Source organism: Gobio gobio, assembly GCF_949357685.1.
Source record: "Gobio gobio genome assembly, chromosome: 25".
In the NCBI taxonomy this organism is placed as follows: Eukaryota; Metazoa; Chordata; class Actinopteri; order Cypriniformes; family Gobionidae; genus Gobio; species Gobio gobio.
Genome location: NC_137121.1, coordinates 27,719,584 through 27,740,703, shown reverse-complemented (window position 1 = coordinate 27,740,703; position 21,120 = coordinate 27,719,584). Strand labels below are relative to the sequence as shown.

The 21,120-nt window shown below is 37.4% G+C and overlaps 1 protein-coding gene across 1 annotated transcript in view; it reads right to left on the bottom strand.

The window, feature by feature from the left end:
- abcc8 (ATP-binding cassette, sub-family C (CFTR/MRP), member 8) overlaps nucleotides 1-21,120 on the bottom strand; it is a 115,059-nt gene that overhangs the window by 60,613 nt on the left and 33,326 nt on the right. Inside the window, exons 9-17 of the mRNA XM_079809077.1 lie at nucleotides 19,403-19,558; nucleotides 16,798-16,932; nucleotides 16,460-16,622; nucleotides 12,701-12,741; nucleotides 12,472-12,617; nucleotides 9,254-9,362; nucleotides 6,621-6,737; nucleotides 6,442-6,514; nucleotides 6,164-6,269 (exon numbers count right to left, since the gene is read on the bottom strand). Coding sequence (XP_079665203.1) covers nucleotides 6,164-6,269; nucleotides 6,442-6,514; nucleotides 6,621-6,737; nucleotides 9,254-9,362; nucleotides 12,472-12,617; nucleotides 12,701-12,741; nucleotides 16,460-16,622; nucleotides 16,798-16,932; nucleotides 19,403-19,558 — 1,046 coding nt within the window. The remainder of the gene's footprint in view (nucleotides 1-6,163; nucleotides 6,270-6,441; nucleotides 6,515-6,620; nucleotides 6,738-9,253; nucleotides 9,363-12,471; nucleotides 12,618-12,700; nucleotides 12,742-16,459; nucleotides 16,623-16,797; nucleotides 16,933-19,402; nucleotides 19,559-21,120) is intronic.

The following is a 21,120-nucleotide window of genomic DNA, read 5'->3' as shown; positions in this document are numbered from 1 at the left end:
GCCTTTTTTACAGTGAATTTCGTTTTGCATAAATTGTATCTTAATTTTAATCAATTTATTTAAAACGAATTTTGCTTCATATTGATGTTTAAATATTATACCCTATGTTGTTGTTGTTGTTTTTTTAGAAAGTTAATTGCTTTCTTTAAATTGAATTTCGTTTTGTATAAATTGTATCTTAATTTTAATCAATGTTTTCAATATATTTGATATAATATAACAGACTGGTATGATAAATATATGAGTATATTTGATACCAATATAGCAGACAATAGCCTTAGCGCTGGCTCATGCATTTCACGTGTTTCTGATTGAAGCTCGAAATGATATTTGAGTATTGTGTGAATTTGATCGTTTACAAATGATTCAGAAAATATTTGCCATTGAAATGACTGGGAAAAAGTGTCCCAATCAACCTAAAGTCACCAGATACTAATTGAAATCATAATTGCATTGCATTATGTTGTTTTAAATCCCTAATATTTTACTTATAACATTCATCATTACCAATTATTCAGTTATTTGTATTTATTGAATATTGAATTGGGTTCAGTGTCACAATATTACTGTCTTTTTTAGCTCTTCTTTCAAAAGCATTTCTGATTGAAATCTTGCTTTAAGTAAAAAACATTTAGATTTCCCCCCCAGAAAACTTTTTTTTTTTTTTGTACCATTACTGTACTTATCTAGTAAACCTAAAATCTAGTAGGCCTACCTAAAGCTCATTTATTATGCAGCTCATTATTATGCAGGTCTTTGTTTCTCAGGAGTGATCACATTATTATTCATGGCTCGTTCACACCTACTCGCATAAGGCCTGAGAAAAGAAAAAGTGTTTTACAAAATGTAAATGAATATATTGTTTTATATGAGTAGGCTCAATGATTCTCACATCATTTTGAAGCAAAAACTCAATGCAAATACACCCAATAATCAAAGGTCTTGTGAACACATATCTATTGTTAGTCTTAAAGCCTTAATTTTAAAACAACATATTTTTAGTTTTTTCAAAAATTATCCATAAACATTATTCTCTCAAAAATACAAGCATGTACATACATGTTGCTCACATATTATGGTAGCCCAGTTTGTGCTGAATACAGAGTAATTACACTTTTGCCATTAATATGTTTATAAGCAACTGAAAAATGCACAAATGTCAGAGCATGTCAAAACTTCTAAAGGGCCCCAAAACAGCTCAGACTCCTAGGGGTTAAAACCTGACATGGCGGATTCGATATTTACACGCTTCTCCAGAGAGGAATCCTTTTATGTTTGTGTGCTGTTGCGTGTCCCTGTGTGTGTAACAAGCAGAGTGTATGTGCGTTGTGCACCCGGCTTTATGCACGCCCTTTAAATAACAAAAAAAAAACACTGTGCCATTGACTTTAGACCAGATTTCAGTTGGTCAATTGCGCAGTCGTTTTCAGTTCTTCAAAATAGCAACGCGCCAACATAGGCACTGAACACACCTCGTTTTCAGACCAGCACACCCATGGTTGAACAGATGGGCGCGAGTGCGTTTGCTATTTAAAAAAACATGGTGCTGAAGGTGCAAATAATAACTGCGTTGGGCTGAAACTAGTAAAAAAACACTTGCGCCGCACCTGCCGTCGCATTGCGCCGGGTGTATGACAGGGCCCTAAATCTTAGGCAAAAAAAATCAGTTAAATAAATTTGTTTAGTGATTTACAACTTCTAAAATAATGAAAGCTAACTTCACTACATTAGACTTGTGCACAGGACATGTTGACATTCATAGCAGTTTTAAAGTAATTTATTTGTGCAGATAACAGTCGTTTGATAAATGATTGAGATAAAGGAGATGCTGGTACTCTTGTGGGCTTGTTTGTAAAAACAAACTTAATACAGAAAATTCTGCAATCATGTGTTCTTTGGTTGTTAAAAACATCATTTTTAGCTTGTAGAGTAATGTGATCACATGAGTCTGTGATCTCTTTAAAACAAAGCAAACTAGTTAACTAAAATAAAAAGAATCAGTAAATGTTTACAGGCAACAACTGTCAGGGATCAAAGACTATTTAGCTTATCTATTACTTACTGGAAAGTCATATTTATGATGTTTAGGACATGCTGAGATCAGAAGCTGTGAGAGTCATTTATGTGGACATTTGTGTGATAAACGATTCAGATAAAAGAGAGCTTTTTTTGCCACAGTGCCTGATACTCTCTGATCATCCGCCAAAAGATGTCGAACTCAGCATGAACATTCACACGTAAAAACCATTTCCTTTAGACAACGATTAGACAACACCCAGTAAACGCAGTCATTTCTTGTACTGTTAGTATAAACATTTGCTTTTCAAGACCTAAATTTAGCTGTTCAAGGAGATATTTTGTGTCATTAGGCTTTGTAATATATACTGATCAGGCATAATATTATGACCACTGTCAGGTGATGTGAATAACACTGTTTATCTCTTCATCATGGCACCTGTTAGTGGGTGGGATATATTAGGCAGCAAGTGAACATTTTGTCTTCAAAGTTGATGTTTTAGAAGCAGGAAAAATGGGCAAGCGTAAGGATTTGAGCGAGTTTGACAATGGCCAAATTGTGATGGCTAGAGGACTGGGTCAGATCATCTCCAAAACAGCAGCTCTTGTGGTGTGTTTCCAGTCTGCAGTGGTCAGTGTCTATCAAAAGTGATGCAAGGAAGGAACAGTGGTGAACCGGCGACAGGGTCATGGGCGGCCAAGGCTCATTGTTGCACATGGGGAGCGAAGGCTGGCCTGTGTGTTCTGATCAAACAGATGTGCTACTGTAGCTCAAATTGTTCAAGAAGTTAATGCTGGTTTTGATAGAAAGGTTTCAGAATACACAGTGCATCACAGTTTGTTGCGTATGGGGCTGCAATGTGCACTGCCACAAATCAAAAATGCTTCAGGAATGGTTTGAGGAGCACAACGAGTTTGAGGTGTTGACTTGACCTCCAAATTCCCCAGATCTCAATCCAATCGAGCATCTGTGGGATGTGCTGAACAAACAAGTCCGATCCATGGAGGCCCCACCTCGCAACTAACAGGACTTAAAGGAACTGCTGTTAACATCTTGGTGCCAGATACCACAGCACACCTTCAGGGGTCTAGTGGAGTCCAAAGGGGGACCAATACAATATTAGGAAGGGGGTCATAATGTCATGCCTGATCAGTGTATTTTTAGAAAAAAAAACATAGCTTCACCCTCAGCTAGCATAGGCATGCAGTGGGCACACATATCATGTCAACTATTTGAATAATAAATATCGGAGATGGCTCTCATAGTGTTCACATCTCAAATATAGCACATCGTGGATTCATTAACAGACCTCAGTACTCAAGGGGCACTAGAGTTACTTTCAAATGTCTGTGCCATTGCAATAGATGTCATTATTGAGATTTAAATAATTTAATGAGTATTTGTTTTGGGTGCAAAACAGTAATTTGATTCAGACCTTTCATTGACTGACCCTGTTTCTATCCTATTAATATATCTATCCTACAGGTTTATTTATATTTTATATTTTAATCTAAAACTCTTTAAGTGGATCCACATTGTCTGTCTAGTTCCACTGTTATCTTAAGGATTTGGGCTCAATTGGTTGGTTGTTGCCAGGGAGGACTGGCACTTGAACAAACACCCATCTGTATTGTGCTTGACCCAGGATGCGTCTCATAAAAGGGTGTGCGAACATCAAAACACAAGCCCCAAATCAACATTGTAATCACTAATACTCTGTAGGACAGCACAGGCTGAAGAACAGGTGACTAATTTGTGAAGAGGACTTGATATGGTGGTGGATAGTTACATCACAACACCCAGAGGGTCAGGTGTGTGATGTGTTTCTATTGCTCTAATGTCAATGTATTTCTGATATGGCCTTGTTACCCATGATCTGCTTACATTTGAGGAATTATGGGATGCAGTAATATATTTTGGCCTTTTTCTTTTAATGACCTTAGAATTAAGATCTTTCTAATCAGGGATTGTTTCACTGGGATCGCATTGGTGAAGAGTGAAGCTTGTGTGTGATTCCCACAATGTTTGATACTTAGGGTCATGTGACAGATGCATATGTATAAAACGTACATCTAGATAGATAGATGCACATAACATCCCATTCTTAATCCGTAGGTTAAATATGGAGTTGGCCCACCCTTTGCAGATACAGTATAACAGCTTCAACTCTTCTGGGAAGGCTTTCCACAACGTTTAAGAGTGTGTTTTAGGTTAGGTTTAAATTAGGTAAAAATGTTTAATTATTTGCAGCTTATGTTCAATAAATAAAAAGGCAAGGAAGTTTTGTGTTCTGAAAGAGTTTGTTTTCACAGTACATTGAACACTGTCCAAATATCAAGGAAAATGTGATTCCTCATGATGACTCCAATAAATCCTCACACCCAAAATTTATTCTTTGTGGGTCAGCTGATCCAGATACAAATTTTGGCTCACACAATAGGGGAATCAATACCAGCGGCAGTCCAATTTTTCCTTACAGGCTCTTGCTGTGTCTTACACAAGCCTGGAACTGAACAGCCACATGAGTCCAGATCTTCTTTGAAATGTTAACAAGAGGTAACACAATAAGAAACTTTTATATTACCTAGAGATTGGGAACAATATAGTTATATAAGCTTACAAAACCACACTAAACAGACCCTTATCAGAAATGTTTCTTTATATAATAGCGACTCTGAGGATTACCAATCCCCAAAACATCCACAGCACCATTAAAGCAATTTCAAGCTCTATATGAAAGGCATTACTCATTACAATGTATTCTCTGCACACAGTGCTCTCCGCATGCGCTCTGATTCAAAGAGCTCTTGTGAGCAAATGGGAATCCGTCCAGTGAATACACCAATCACTTCAACCAGGCCTCAGTATGAAATTAGGGTGACCACTTCTGCCATCGATTAGAGCTTTTCAATTACTGTAACAGCAACTCATCTTTATTCTTTCTACCACATCCCACCCCAGTGTTCAACCAGGAAAGACACAGGAGAAGGAAATAAACCTTAGTGCTAATTATATTATATACTTGATATCAAAAAAGGGAGAAACAAAATTTGCATTTCCATCAGCTACTGTACATCAGTAAACATTTAATGCGCTAAACCTTTTTCTGCAAAAAAAGTCCTTATATGAAAACTTGGCTGTTCATACTAAGAAGGATAACTATAAAGATGACGTGGCAAAAAAGTGTGGGGCAGAGAGCCGTGGGAACGGAGCAAGGCCGGTGGCGCAAGTGTTAATGAGCATCACCTGGGCGCCACACCTGTCTCCAGAAGGATAAAAGAAGGAGTGACGACAGTGGAAGACGAGAGAGGACCAGGCTTGGACTTTATGTTGTTGTTTTGTTTTAGTTTATGCAGCAGTCGTCCATGAGGGGCTGCCACTTTACTTTTGTTTTGTCATTTGTGGGTGATGTACACCGGTGCCTGGAACCCGAGACGAAGAAGTTGGCATGCCATCATGCAGTTCTCGCAAAACAGACGCCGAGCTGGTCAAAGCACTCGTTGGCCTCCACCAGATGCAACACCAGGTGCTTATGGACCTCAGGCATGAGCAGGAGGTCACTTCCATCTGCTGGTCCAAGAGCAGGAGGACCGGCAGAGCTTGCTTGGCCTGGACGCAGCACCCACCACTTCCCACGTGCCTCTTATTAAAATGGGTCCACAGGACGAGCCAGAGGCGCTTATGGACTTATTTGAAAAAATGAAAGTAAAGCGGCTCACGTCTCACATCCTTTGCAGCGACTCGCGCTTTTGAGTCGTGCATAGAACACAAAACTGACGGGAGCCGCTCCGGTGGAGAACAGTGACTGGATCTAGAAACTTCAGATAACACACAACTCGTAAGTTACCGAAAGTGAAACCACACAAGAAACCCCTCAGCAGAGCGGCTCTCTCGCACTGTATGAGACCGATGTGGAGCACAGGTGATGTTCTCCCATGGCTCTGATTGGCTCTCAATGTTTTTATTGTTCATCAGCTAGAAATGCATTTTCTGAATGTGATTCCAACTATTTAGTTTCTCTGTGTCATTATCATTTTACTTGCGGTTTAGACTTTTAGACCCTAAAATTGTATAGTTATAGGTATCAACCTTGGTGTGAATGTGTCTTTAGTCTCCAACACTGTCAAGCGCTCCAGAAGTCCTCACCTGTTCCACATAACTGAGCCAGAGATCTTCTGCATCTCGCCAAGTGCAGCCAGCAACAGAGATGATTTCCCACAACCCACCTGGCCCACTATCATAGTTAACTGGCCTGCAGAGAGAATGAATCAAGACTCAAGATAAGTGGATTTCATGGAGCAACAAAACAAAAAGTAATAGTTCAGCCAAACTGAAAATTCTGTTGTGAAGGGGATAGCTTTTCACAAAATATATGGACTATATCGCATAAGTCACTTTTATTACTTTTTTTTGACAGCACTTACCAAAAGGAATCTTAATATCCACATTTGACAACGTTGGGGTTCCATCAGTCCAGCTGAAATATCCACTTGTTATCTAGAATGGAGATAATGGAGGCTGACAGTTATTCTTATTCTCAATGGGCTCTTCACATAGATGAGATTCCTATTTACTGCCTGAGTACAGAAATAACCCGTCTCACCTTGATGCAGATATCTTCATCCTCCACAGTCAGTGGCTCGTCCTCTTGCTCGCTCTGAAGGGCAAAGCTGTTCCAGTCGCCTCTGACTGGGTGCTTACGGTTCACCACCTTCAGAGGCTTTATCACAGGTGAGAAAAACAACATATCTGGTTAAGCTCTGCATGAACATACTTTTATTAGAATGAACATACAGTCATAACCTCTCCATGCCGACCAGGATTGTGATATTACAAACATAAATAATGTATAGTCATAGCGATATGGCTGGATTCCTGAAAGCATGGCACCATAAGCTTCAAGGCCCATTCATAAAAAGAACAAATATGTCTAAAAAAATGTCCAAAAAAGTAAATACCCAGTGCGACCATCATTTGCCTCATGCAGTGCAACACATCTCCTTCGCATAGAGTTGATCAGGTTGTTGATTGTGGGCTGTGGAATGTTGGTACACTCTTCAACGGCTGTGCGAAGTTACTGTCGTATACGCCGATCCAGAGCATCCCAAACATGCTCAATGGGTGACATGTCCGGTGAGTATGCTGGCCATGAAAGGACTCGGATGTTTTCAGCTTCCAGGAATTGTGTACAGATCCTTGCAACATGGGGCCGAGCATTATCATGCTGCAACATGAGGTGATGGTCGTGGATGAATTGCAAAACAATGGGCCTCAGGATCTTGTCACAGTATCTCTGCGCATTCAAAATGCCATCAATAAAATGCACCCGTGTTTGTTGTCCATAACATAAGCCTGCCCATACTATAACCCCACCGCCACCATGGGCCACTCGATCCACAATGTTGACATCAGCAAACCGCTCACCCACACGACGCCATACCCACCATACAAACCGGGATTCATCCGTGAAGAGAACACCTCTCCAAAGTGCCAGATGCCATCGAATGTAAGCATTTGCCCACTCAAGTCGGTTACAATGATGAACTGCAGTCAGGTCGAGACCCCGATGAGGATGACGAGCATGCAGATGAGCTTCCCTGAGACGGTTTCTGACAGTTTGTGCAGAAATTCTTTGGTTATGCAAACCGATTGTTGCAGCATGATAATGTTGTAAGGATCTTTCAAGCGTACTCTCCGGACATGTCACCCATTGAGCAAGTTTGGGATGCTCTGGATCGGCATATACGACAGTCTATATCAACAGTGTTGCCAATATCCAGCAACTTCGCACACCCATTGAAGAGGAGTGGACCAACATTCCACAGCCCACAATCAACAACCTGATCAACTCTATGTGAAGGAGATGTGTTGCACTGCCTGAGGAAATTGTGGTCGCGGCAGATATTTTTTTGGACCCCCCGGGACCCCCCCCGGCCCGGACCCCCCCAATACAGTCAACATTAGCATATCAGCATCTTGATATGCCACACCTGTGAGGTGGATGTATTATCTTGGAAAAGGAGAAGTGCTCACTAACACAGATTTATACAGATTTGTGAACAATATTTGAGAAAAATAGGCCTTTTGTGTACATAGAAAAAGTCTTAGATCTTTAAGTTCAGCTCATGAAAAATGGGGGCAATAACAACCCATCCATCTATCCATCCATCCATTAACACTAGAACCGCCACGGGGTAAAATTTACCCATGGCTGTTTTTCAAATGTACATAACAGATTTTAAATAAAATATCCAAGTCTCCCAGTCACTGACTTTTACTAAAACTGTGTTATTTACAATCCCCTGTTGTTAAAAATTGTTTAGATAAAACCAGATTTAAAAACGGGGCATTTATACCTATAAGCGCAAGCGGGTCAAATTTACCCCTATATAATTCCTCTATTTTCTGTGTTTGAGCAACGCATCAAATAACGCAAGCAACGCACGGTCAAATAAAGATGTTTTAGCCTATTTATAAATACTATTTATAAAACTTTGTATTAATTATACATTTTTGTTTTGCAATTTTGTATTGAGTATTGTTTGCTACTGTGTTGCTATTTATTCAAGTCTGGCAGTTTCCTGAAAAAAAAAATCAGAAATGATGGAATGAATAAAACAATTTTCATGATTATCCCAAGTTTATTGGTGTTGTTCTCTTATTCAAATTATAAATTATATAACTATACAAATGGATAATTAATTAGGTCAAACTGTGCGCTTGAATTCGTATGTTATCCTTATCATAAGTTGTCATACATCTTATGCAGTGCTGTGAATTATTATTGCTTTTCATTGTCTATTTAGGGTATTTTAGTAATTTAAATAACATGGGTTATCTTAATATGGGATTAATGACAGTTTATTATAATATTACACCACCCAAATATGTATTTATTTCCATCTATTTCTCGTCGTCATTGCAGGCTGGTTTAGCCTATAGTCACCAAAAAGTGATTAGTGTAGCCTGCTTAAAATAGCATAAAACAACAGGACAAAAACATAGTTGATGACTAAAAATAATAATTTCATGACTCTATACATTACTTTGTGAAGACAGTGGCATAATACAGTGACATATTACGTTTTTTAGCCATATCAATACAGTAATAATCTGCATGGGTAAATTTTACCCGCTGGCGGTTTTAGGTATACAGCGACCCCTGGCTTTTCTAGTGTTAAACCACCAACCAACCAACCAACAACAACAACAAAACATATAACTGACTTGACTTACCAGGGCTTGATACTTGTGGTGATTGGTTGAATTGAGTTGGATAGTTGCTGTGGGCTCATGTTCACTTCCAATCTCATCACAGGAGAAAAACTCGCTGAGCTTCTGAACACTGGCCATAAGAAAACAATACAGTATGTCATGTGATATTCTGTAAGAACAACAACATTTGTTTATTCTTATTTGGCAATTATTTGTTCACATATCAAGAAATAAGTGTCATTCTGAGATGACACCCCTCCTAGAAAATAAAATAGGACTAAAATATATATTTTCTACAGTGCTCTGTTTATAAGAAAAGTTAAATAAAAACACAGTTAAAAAAAAAATCCAAATATATATATATTTCTGCGTAATCAATAATTCTTTGTGAGAAAATCTGCGCTGCCTATTGTGTGCCATTCAATTCCACCCTCAAATATTACCAACATGCAGAAAATAAATCCTGAGAGAAACAAGACTTGGAGACCTCAGGCAGATGCATTTTATTTTCTAGTCTAGAATGAATGTATTGTTGCAAGTAGATAATGTTGAAAAGAAACTGGAAACAGCTGATGCTGTCGTAAAAAATGATCACTAGCGGGCAGTCATTTTCCCTCTGGTGCCAAGTCATATATTAAGACCGGTGGCACATATGGCCTGTTTTTTTCCGACAGCACTGATTTATGAACTGTTTGTACACTATAAATACAGCCTTCACTCTCTAAAATGTGTTCCACAGCGTTGGATTGATGTGATTGAACCCGAGGCACACAGACAGACACACATTTCCTTCTTAAGAGGAGGGTCTATCGGCGATGAGAAAAGAAAATGCACAGCTGATCTGAAGTGATTTATCACACATTGACACAAGAAACACACAGGTACGATTCATTATATTCCTGGGTGGTTAATTAAAACCTGTAAATCCTGAACCCATGTTGTGAGTTGTACATCACAGTCATACACAGTCAAATTTATATCGCACAACACCGCACAGAAAATAAGCAGTACTATTAAAATTGGTTCAGCAGAAGGAGTCAGTTATAAAAAATGGAATATTACAATAATAAATGCAATTTGAAACCCTATAAAACCTACTTGATATGCACATTTCTAAGGCATCTAAATTATCAACATGCTCAAAACTGCTGAAAAAACTGTTGTACAGAATCTAATGCATGCCTTCTGTCATCTGATTGATAGCTTATACTTTTTAGCAAGTAAAAGACCTTTTAGCATAAATATAAAAACATCCCCCATCGTTTTGCTGTGAAATCTTTATAGATTTTTAGTAAAAATAAGAATACATTTTATATTGTTAGTAATATTTTAAGATGAACACTTACTGGACTGATGAAACTTTGATTTTTTTAATGATGTATGGATAATCAAGTAAACCTAATCAGGGAAATCAGGAGTATCAAATATGATGCATCAGATTTTTGAGGAACGTTTATTTTTTCATTTCTCAGTTATCAGTGTATTGCCTTGCATTATATGTTTTGAAACTACAGAGCTTTGATCATAAAACTAAGCATTTATATATCATCCTACTGAGACATACGCTATGATTATTGGGAGATATAGAGTGACAACAGATATTTATATGCATTTTATGCAAGTAGTCTTTTATACTTTTTTAAATATCTCATTGATGTGATCAGAATTTCAGCTTTCTTTTGGCCATGTAGATATCAGAAAAAGCACCAAATTGCATATTTTTTAATAAAATTGAGGTGTTTTTTTCTCCTCGAGTGTGACCTCTCTATATTATATGTGACCCAGGACCATATAAGTCATAAGTCGCACGGTTATATATGTGGCAATAGCCAACAATACATTGTATGAGTCAAAATTATAGATTTTTCTTTTATGCAAAAATCATTAAGATATTAAGTAAAGATGATGTTACATGAAGATATTTTGTAAATGTCCTACCGTAAATATATACAAAATGTTATCATACATCATCATACCTCAATGGAAAGCTTCAGAGGATATATAAATCTCAATTAAAAATAAATAAATACCCTTATGACTGGTTTTGTGGTCCAGTGTCACATATATGTTTTCACTATATCATACTACATAATTCACAAGTTCACACTTACATCAAATTAAATAGAGTAAAGATGATGTGTATTTGGCGTGCTGTTAGGGGGAGGGCTCTGGGCTCGCAATTTTGGCCCGAACCCAGAGTATCCCCCCCGTGATAGAGATAGTCTAGAACTAGACTGCATTGTATTATTGATTGTGTTGATGTCTAATAAGAGTTTATTAATTCAAAGTGAGGAGATGGGGTGGTGGAGGGATGCTGTCAACGAAAAGAAGGTAAATCTGAACTATATATACACCTCTTGTCGTTGATTAAATTGATTAACTTAATGAGCTCCACTTGTGTTTAATTAGGTTTAATTATCTGAACGTGCTCTTCCCGAAATGTGTTAATTAAACATCACTAAAAGCCTGTTTAAAAAAAATTATAATAAAAAAAAGTAGGGCTGTCAAAAGATTAATCTCGATTAATCGCATCCAAAATAAAAGTTTGTGTTTACATAATATATGTGTGTGTACTCTGTTAATTATTATTTATATATAAATACACACACATTCATGTATATATTTAAGAAAGATTTGCATTTATATACTGTATATACATTTATATAATCTATAATATATATAAATATAAATGTTTTATATATAAAAATAATATTTTTTTCTTAAATATATACATGCTTGTGTGTGTATTTATATATAAATAATAATTAACAGAGTACACACACATATATTATGTAAACACAAACTTTTATTTTGGATGCGATTAATCGCGATTAATCTTTTGACAGCCCTAAAAAAAGTCATAAAAGCCTGATGTTTCAAATATGATATGCAACAAAAAACATCTCAGTTTACGAATGTAACCCTCGATCCCTGAAGGAGGGAACGAAGATGTTACGTCGACGCCACAGACGTATTGGGATCAACATACGTCGGGGACGTCGACATAACGTCGAACATGACTGACTGAAAGGGAACAGATATGCGATTCCAATAAATGATTACTTTTCTTCTTTTTTTTTTACATTCTTTTTCACACTATTATTTAAAAAATCTACAGCATTTACAGGATTACATAATCTTTTTCGAAACCTACTTGTAGCGGCTTTTAATTTTCATGCAATTTTTTTTTTTAATTTCCTTTTATTTATCTCATCCTGTATCAATAACATGCAACTGACCTGACCAGGGCTTTGACGGTGGAGCGCACGACACTGGACAGCAGGAAGAGAGGAGTGACCAGGATATGGAAGAGCGAGAGGGAGGCGAAGGCCACAGCGGGGGACAGGTCCGCATCATCCGACAGATGCACATGGGCCACGAACGTCTGAAACGAACACCTGATCTTTTCATCTGCCGTGTTTATAGTTTCAATATGAACAGATATCAGACTAAATGTTGTATACTTACAACGAGAACTGCAGCAATGGGAATAGCCGTGTTCATAAATACTGTGAAGACAAACAAAATCACGGTTTTATTCATTCGCAAAAAAAAGAAGCAAAAAGGTGCAGTCAGTGAACACACCATCTATCCATGTGTCCAAGCGTTCTCACTTGATATAATAGTACCCAGTAATTTCCCAGGAGAATATAGATTATTTCATATGTGTCTACTATGTAGTATTGAGATGTAGTACAGCTCCTCTACCATTTCTCCAGCGTCAGGGTGAGCATGCGATTTTATTAAAGAACATAAGAACATTGACAATGATCTAGCAGTGTTGTAAGCTGAGATATATGGCTCGCCGGATACCCGTAAGCATGATATATTTCTCCATTATCTCTGACCCAAAGCTCAGAGGATTTTTAACATGCTTTCAAATACTTGTACTCATGCAGCTGCTCTTACAGTTCTAAGAGCAGATTTCATTGCTAAATTGAATTTCTTGTAGAGAATTTAATTTCCACAGAAGGATAGAAAACTGCACAATGAAAGATATCCTGTATGTTTCTATGCGTCACAGTCACCAGTGAGAGTGCCCCGTGGTTACCATCAGAGAGCACTCCACCCCGGACTGTCACTCCATCACAAACTACATTTTCTCACTGCTCCTCATCATCCCTGATTACATGCACCTGTGTCTCATTACCCTGTTCACCTCACCCTATATAACCCTGGTTATCTCAGTCATTCATTGCGAAGTCTTGTTTTGTGTAACACTGCATTTCTGAGCGTTTTCCCTGGTTTCACGTCTCTTGGTCTTGGATTACCCTTTTGCCTGTCTCGCCTGTTTTGTTTACCTGATTGGACTGATTACCTGTTATGTCCTCTTGCCTGTTTTTGACGTTTGTGGATTATTCTAAAATAAAGCTGCGTTTGGATCCTCTACCTTTGTCTCTCGGAGCAGTACGTTACACTATGGTAAATAAACTTTTGGAGATCAATATGATTGATTTAGTGTCTGTGTTTTCAAAAAAAGATTGTATGTATTTCTGTCAAAAAAATGTTTGTAAAGAACAAAACTTTTTGAAGAAAAATAAACTGAAAGAAAAAACATTTTATTGAAACCTTTTTCATTATTTTAATGCAAATTCAAATATTTCCAGCAAATACATTGCCAAATAAAATATACAATACATGCATATATTTTAATATGAAACATAACAATTAATTAACCCTTAATCGATTTAAGCGATTAAACCACTTAAGCGATTGCATAAGGAAATATGCATTTTTTAAATGGAAAACTATATATAATTTTTTTTATTTACTTCTCAACTAAACATTTATGCTGTGTTTTTGTGGGTATTTGGTAGTTTTTTTACCTCTTTACTGCACAAATACTTAACTATGTCATAAATTGGCTCATTAAAAATGATTTTTTTATGAAAAAATCACTTGAATGATGATCTTAAATAAATATAAATAGTTTTTGGACATTGCTCTATGTGTTAGGGATAGAATACCGCCATCTGTAGGTTTGTGGAAAAACTTTAGGAATTATAGTTAAAGAGAAAGAGAGTGCAATGACCACATTATCCAATAGAGGTCCATAGGGAAGTTATGCAAAAGTTAAGCTGCCTTTCATCTTTCTTTTATTTGCCCTTTTCCCTCTCTTTCTCATGATTGTTCCATGTTGCATTTGTGCTCTAGTATTTGTCCTTCATTTATGTATGGAATTTTTTCAGACTTATGCCAGTTTTGTTGATTTTATTTGCCAGTTTCTATAAAAAAGCTCTCTGTTGCAGTCACACACGTGTGTGTGTGTGTTTGTGTGTGTGTGTGCGTGTGTGTATGAGACAGAAAGTTCGTTCCACTTTGTGTTTATGCTCTAGGACCAGATCTTGATATAAATGTAGACATTTTCAGATTTATACTGGATTTAGTTGATTATTTTTTTACAAACAAAGTGAAAAAAAAGCATTTTTTACATTTTCCCATTAATTGCAAAAATCAAAAAATGCTCCAGACACCTGTGTTTGTGTGTGTGTGTGAGTGAACATGCTTGTTCCATATTGTATTTGTGCTCTAGTATTAGTACTTCATTTATTTATGAAAATCTTTCAGATTTATGCCAGTTTTGTTGATTTTATTTGCCAATTTCAATAAAAATACTCTCTGTTGCAGTCACACGCATGTGTGTGTTTGTGTGTGTGTGTGTGTGTGTGTGTGTGTGTACGTGTGTGTTTATGCTCTAGGACCAGACCTTGATATAAATGTGGAAATTTTCAGATTTATACTAGATTTAGTTAACTTTTTTTGACAATAAAAGTGAAATAAAATAATTTTTTACACTTTCCCATTCATTTTCAATGTGGGGTCAATAATTTTTACACACCTTTAGAGCAACCAAATTAAGCCCAGATTTTTTGTGCATGTTTAGATAGATTATTTAGGAAAAGTCACAGAGTCTCATGGCCCTGAGATGAAGGGAACACTTTTTAAAAATGCAGGAGGAAAAGTCCAGCGGGGTCAGCTGGACCCCAAGGGACGATTAAGGGTTAAACAATCTATTTATAAATTATAAATGTATTTATTTATGAATAAGTAAAGAAATAAGTAAATAAAGAAAAGTAAAAATTTTATAAAGTAAAAAAAAAAACATGATTTATTGATTTAACGAAAATATTTATATTTCTAATGAAAAATATTTGCATTGTAACCCAATAAAATAAATATAAAATAAAAAGTAAATAAATAAACAAGTAAAATAAAAATAAACAATAACAAGTAAACCAATAAACATATGAAAAGAAAATAAATAAAATGAATAAAGAGTAAGATTGGATGGATGGATGGATGTATGTATGTATGTATGTATGTATGTATGTATGTATGTATGTATGTTCTGGGCCAGCAGGAGGTAAAAAAATATATGTATTATATCTAATATTCAGTTAATGAGCCCTGAATACAGAATCATGCCCTCCTTCCAACCTGCATAGTGAGAAGTGTATTTCCATGAATGCACTTGCTCTTCTTAACAGCTTGAGTTGGAAGTGCCACAGTTGAGTGAATCCTACATTTGGTTTCATTCAGAAACTGAACATTCAAAAAGCTGCTGATTGCTGATGGATGCTGTATCTGCAGACTCAGACAGTGTTTGCCAGCTGACTGCTGACATACTTCAATCAATATGGTAATTACTGAACAAACTGGTTGAAAGTAAATGAACAAATACCAGATTCTGTTTAGGTAATCGCTATTAAGTAATTGCTATTTGCAGCAAACCCATTCATTATTTAGAGCAACTGATATGGTTGAGAGGTTTAAGCATGTTTCCCGCTATCACTCTCACAAATTTACACCTTCACGTTCCATTAAATGAGGGCAAATGAGACTTGACTGCATCCATAACTCATGAATGTCTGTTCAGGTGTTAATTAGTACCTTATGGACTAGCTTAAATCCATACAATCCCTCATAGCTGATAACTATAAACCTCAAGGGTATTTCATTTCATAATGCACAAAGACGTGTTGACACATTCCTGCACCGGCCCACATTGATTCAGCGATGCGCACTATTCTTGAGAAGCTTCAGATTTAGTTACACGTGTTTTTGACCCAGTTCCATCCAGATGTAGCTGGTTGTGGCTTTCAGCTCTAGGACTTTTACAGCTACTGAAAGCTCTTTTTCACTTCTTATATACACTATATTGCGAAACGTTTTGGGACGTCTGCCCTATTCTTCTGTGAGGTAACTGTGAAAGCTAAGGAGTCTTACTGGATATGGATGTGTACAGGGCAAAGTTCTGCAGGCTGGTGAGCTCCTTGCCCCGGGTCTCCTCCACGCTTGAGCAGAAGATGTGTTCCCAGGCATACAGCTTCAAGAGCTTGATACCCCGCAGCAATTCATTGGTCTTCTTCAGCCGCTCACTGGAATACTCCTGAGCACCGTCACATACATTATACATTAGTTACAATGCTAGGGGAGCTTCAAATCTCAATATTTGACAGGCTTATCATTTGGACAAGCTCTGGCTTTACTGAACAAATATCATCTGTGTTTAAACAAAATCGGTATTTGCAGTTTAAGACATTATACAAAGTAAAGAAGCTCACCAATGTGCTTTTCTGTGCATCTGATAATTTGGTGGCCACAAAGTACTGCACCGGAGCCAAGAGGGTGATGACCGTGGCCCCTATCAAAGCACTTATTCCCAGGAGGTAGTAAAGGAGGATGATTCCTACTATGATCTGAAACCAAGAGGAAAATGCACTTTTGATATCCTTTTCACATTCAGTAGCACTTTTGTCACAGTAAGTGATATAGATCTGTCTGGTATTTTTATCATCAGGAGAGTTAGGGCTTTTTACATTCTTTGATGCCAAGAACCACACTGTATATTTTCATGTATAAAAACCCATTTATACAGTGTGAGCAAAATATTACCCGCTATTATAGACTAGTGTTCTAAATTAAATAATCAGCTTTTATATTAGCATTGTAACAAAGCAAATTATTACAACTACCTGGGAAATGTTTACTCTGTACTCTTAAAACCGCATCCGAACCGTTTTCCGACAACAGCACTAAATAAAATCCGCACCCGACCCGACCCGCTTAAAATAGAACCGACACCCGACCCGCACCCGCAATAAAATCAGTTTAGCATATCATATTATAGACACACTTACAAAAATGTTTATTGCCAGCATACAGAAGTTATTACACGACCTTTAACACAAGGACAACTTCAGCCGGGAGGACATTCTAAAACGCTTAACGTGGCTCAATGTACTAAGACACTGTTATTAAGAGACCAAACTCAGTATACTAATAACGCACCTGTACAAAAAATCAGATGAGCCCAGTTCTATTTTCACAGCAGTTTTTCCTCAAATATCATTAAAATATTGAGTTAAACAAATATGTTTAACATTTATAATTGTATAATTAAAGTAACATTTTAACTTTCAAACCCCTTTCAAACTCAAACCCCTTTAATTTTTTCCCAGACACCCTTGTGGCCTGAACCCCAGTTTGAAAACATCTGTTATATTATGCTATATTAAGATATTATGAATATTACATCCTGGTCTTCCTATGGAGAAGATGAGCATGTGGTTTGTACTACATATATGCAGCAATAAAAAACATTGTTCACTAAAAATAGAGAAGGAGCCTTAGGGAACCAATCAAGGTTTGCACAAAGGCAGCCAGGAGTAACCCCAAGAGCGGAGCGTGCCATGCTCAACGTATCTTCCTAGTCTTACCGACTTCCTGTTTTTGAGACTTAGTCAATACATACTCTCATACTTTCAAGAGTAATCTGAATCTAAATTTTTGACCTTCCACAAACGACTGCATTTTTATTTAATTGTGGACGCTTAAATCTCATCAATCAAGAGCCCCACTGACACACAAAAAAACTCAAAAACCTTTTTTCAAGATGAGGATTTCGAGGGCAAAAATACTGTCATACACAGACTAAAAATAGTGTGAAACGTCAGATACCTCCGTAAGATCTGTCTAACCTCAGGTGAAATATTCAATAGCAGGAGTGAGAGGAATACAGAGTGGGTTTGCAACATTTTTACATTTTGTTTTCTTCAGCTCAGAATCCATTAGAGTGTGACCAACTCATGGCATGCCATTCAAAGGTAATAGTGAGCTTGTTGAGGGAAAAAAGGGGGAAATGACTGGAAATAAATTACTGGTCAGGTTTTTACATATGAAAAAGCATCTAAAAAGCCACTTCGGTCAAAAATGAGATAACGATACTGAGTGAATGCTCTCCGCATATAGTATACGTTCATAAAATACTTTCACTTCAAACCCACTAAATCCCAGCCTCAGCCCATTCAGAAGTACCGGTACTTAGGTAGAAACCTACATATAGAAGCCTGACAAAAATGCTTATTTTAAAGAAAAACGTCAGACGGACTTAGAGGCTTTTGCATCTGAAGTCTTCATATGTAAGATTACATCCATAACGTGATGAGGAAGTTCTTTTCTATTATTGAATTATTGCATATGCATGAGTTATGTGTCTACATTCCATGTGCATTCTGATGCAGATAGATTTTTTTGTGTGTGTGAATGAAAGGAAGAGCATACATTTACATGATGAAAGTCATCTACACATATTGCCAAATCCAATAATTAAACAAAGGAGAAAAAAAATCCCTCTCAAAATTGAATGAAACCATTATGTGAACCGAAAGGGTTATCTCTTCATGGCAAAAACTGAAAAAACAAAACAATAAAGCAAAAAAAAAACCCAGCGAAACTAAACTAAACTAAACTAAACTAAACTAAACTAAACTAAACTAAACTTGCTACAGTGCCATTGGATATTCAGCTGATAATCTCTGATATAAATAAAAGAAAAGGGCACTAACTATACATCATCCTAAAATGCAGGGTAATAGATTCATATATCTCTAAAATAGTAGTTAAGATCAGATTTTACTTCAGAATTAATTTGACTTTTGAACCCAAAATCTCTTCCTATGTGTGTCAAGTACAGATAACATCATAGATATAAAATCATTTGTTGGAATGCCACTTTCGGCCAAGACAGCAGAAGGTTTCCAACCCATAATTACATGAGGAGGTGTACAGTGGTGTGCGGTATGGTTGCAATCCCATCATGCATACTGAGCGGATGTAATAATATATACAGTTCCATATATATATATATATAAAGTACCTCAGGCTTACCTGAACTGGCATTGCGAACAGGTTAGGACACAAGAAGAAGAACCACATCAGTTGGTTGGTGTCTATGGCGACGAGGTTGCAAATCTGGCCCACTGTCATTCCACCCATGGACATGTTGGAGGTGCAGAGACGCATTATTTTATTGAAGATCTTTGTCTGGAAGTAAAAATCAATATTTTATTATTTGAAGTTCTTTAAATCTATGGGCCCTTTTTTTGTTTGCTGCTAGTTTCAGCCTGACGCAGTTATCATTTTCACGTCCAGCACCACGTTGTTTAAATAGCAAATGCACTCGCGCCCATCTGTTCACCCATGGGCGTGCTGGTCTGAAAACGAGGTGTGTTCAGGCACATTGTTGGTGCGTTGCTATTGTGAGGAAACTGAAAACGATGATAACAAGCATTGTTATTTAAAGGGCATGTTAGTAATATGCGGCTTTAGGCTGTCAGGACTCTTCAAGAGAAAGGACCCAGACAAATGAGCAATGAGGGGGTTTTTAATAACAAGACTGAAGACTAGAGACAGCAGGAGAGTGAGGCGTGAAACAGATCAAACAGTAGGTCAGATGATACGAGGACTGACAGGAAGGATGACCACGGAGACTGTTGGGTGGACAGTGTGCCTGAGAGGCAGCACCAAGCAGGAGCGCACAGGACCCAAAGCTGGTAGTGGATCTCCGATGTGGCCCCAGTCTTGCTGCCAGAAAGAAACTCACAGAACCAGAGGCTTGTTAGACTGCTGCATCAGACTGCTGCCAGGCAGTGAGAGTTCGTGGCCAGGGAACTCCAGAAACAGGGCGAGGCAGGGCAGGAACAGACACGAGAACAAAATATAGTTGTAAGCAGGCATTACCGGGGCCAAGCGCAAAGAAGACAAGGTACACTGACACTGCCAAAAAAGTGTCTGTTTTTAAGTGAGCCCATACATCTGTGTGTCAATTTTGGTGAAAATTTTCGAAGATATCAGCTAACGTTTTTTAAGCACTAAATTACCTCGCTGCACAAACCATACGCAGAAACCTGGCAAGTCTGGTATCGTTGGACTCGGCAAGGATTCAGGAGACAAAAAAAATTACTCCCATGAAAATAAGTCAACCAAACCCAAAGTTATAAACATTTGGGGAAAAAAATCTCCACTAGGTGGCGCTGTTTCGAAACTTCTCAGGCTCCTTCAGGGCACCGTGGTGATGACCCATACTGAGTTTCGTAACAATCCGTTCATGTGTTCATTAAATACAGCATTTCATCACATAATTCAAAATGGCCGATAGCCAAAATGTATGATTTTTGAACAAACGGTTCCAAAGTTATAAGCAAAAATAGCCATTTTTTGTATCTCCGGACCGGTAGGTGGTGCTGCGCCGAAACACTGCATGTCACTTCAAATCATGCTTGTGATGACATGTACCAAGTTTGGTTTGAATACGATAAAGTGTTGTGGAGATACAGCCTTAAGTCTGTTTTCGCAAAAGCGACGTAAAATTTGTTTGCACGTTTATCAAAAACGATTTGACAAATCAACTTGAATTCCATATATTTTTGTCAACATGGTCTGATGTTCTGTTCTAATTTTCGTGAAAATCGGAGCAACGGCATAGGAGGAGTTCGAAAAAGTAGGTTTTTCAGAAAATCCAAAATGGCGGGAAAATTTACATAACGGAAAATGACGTCATAGGGTGCAATCGAATCGGCGCTAGAGGGAATGAGTTAGAGTCTCCA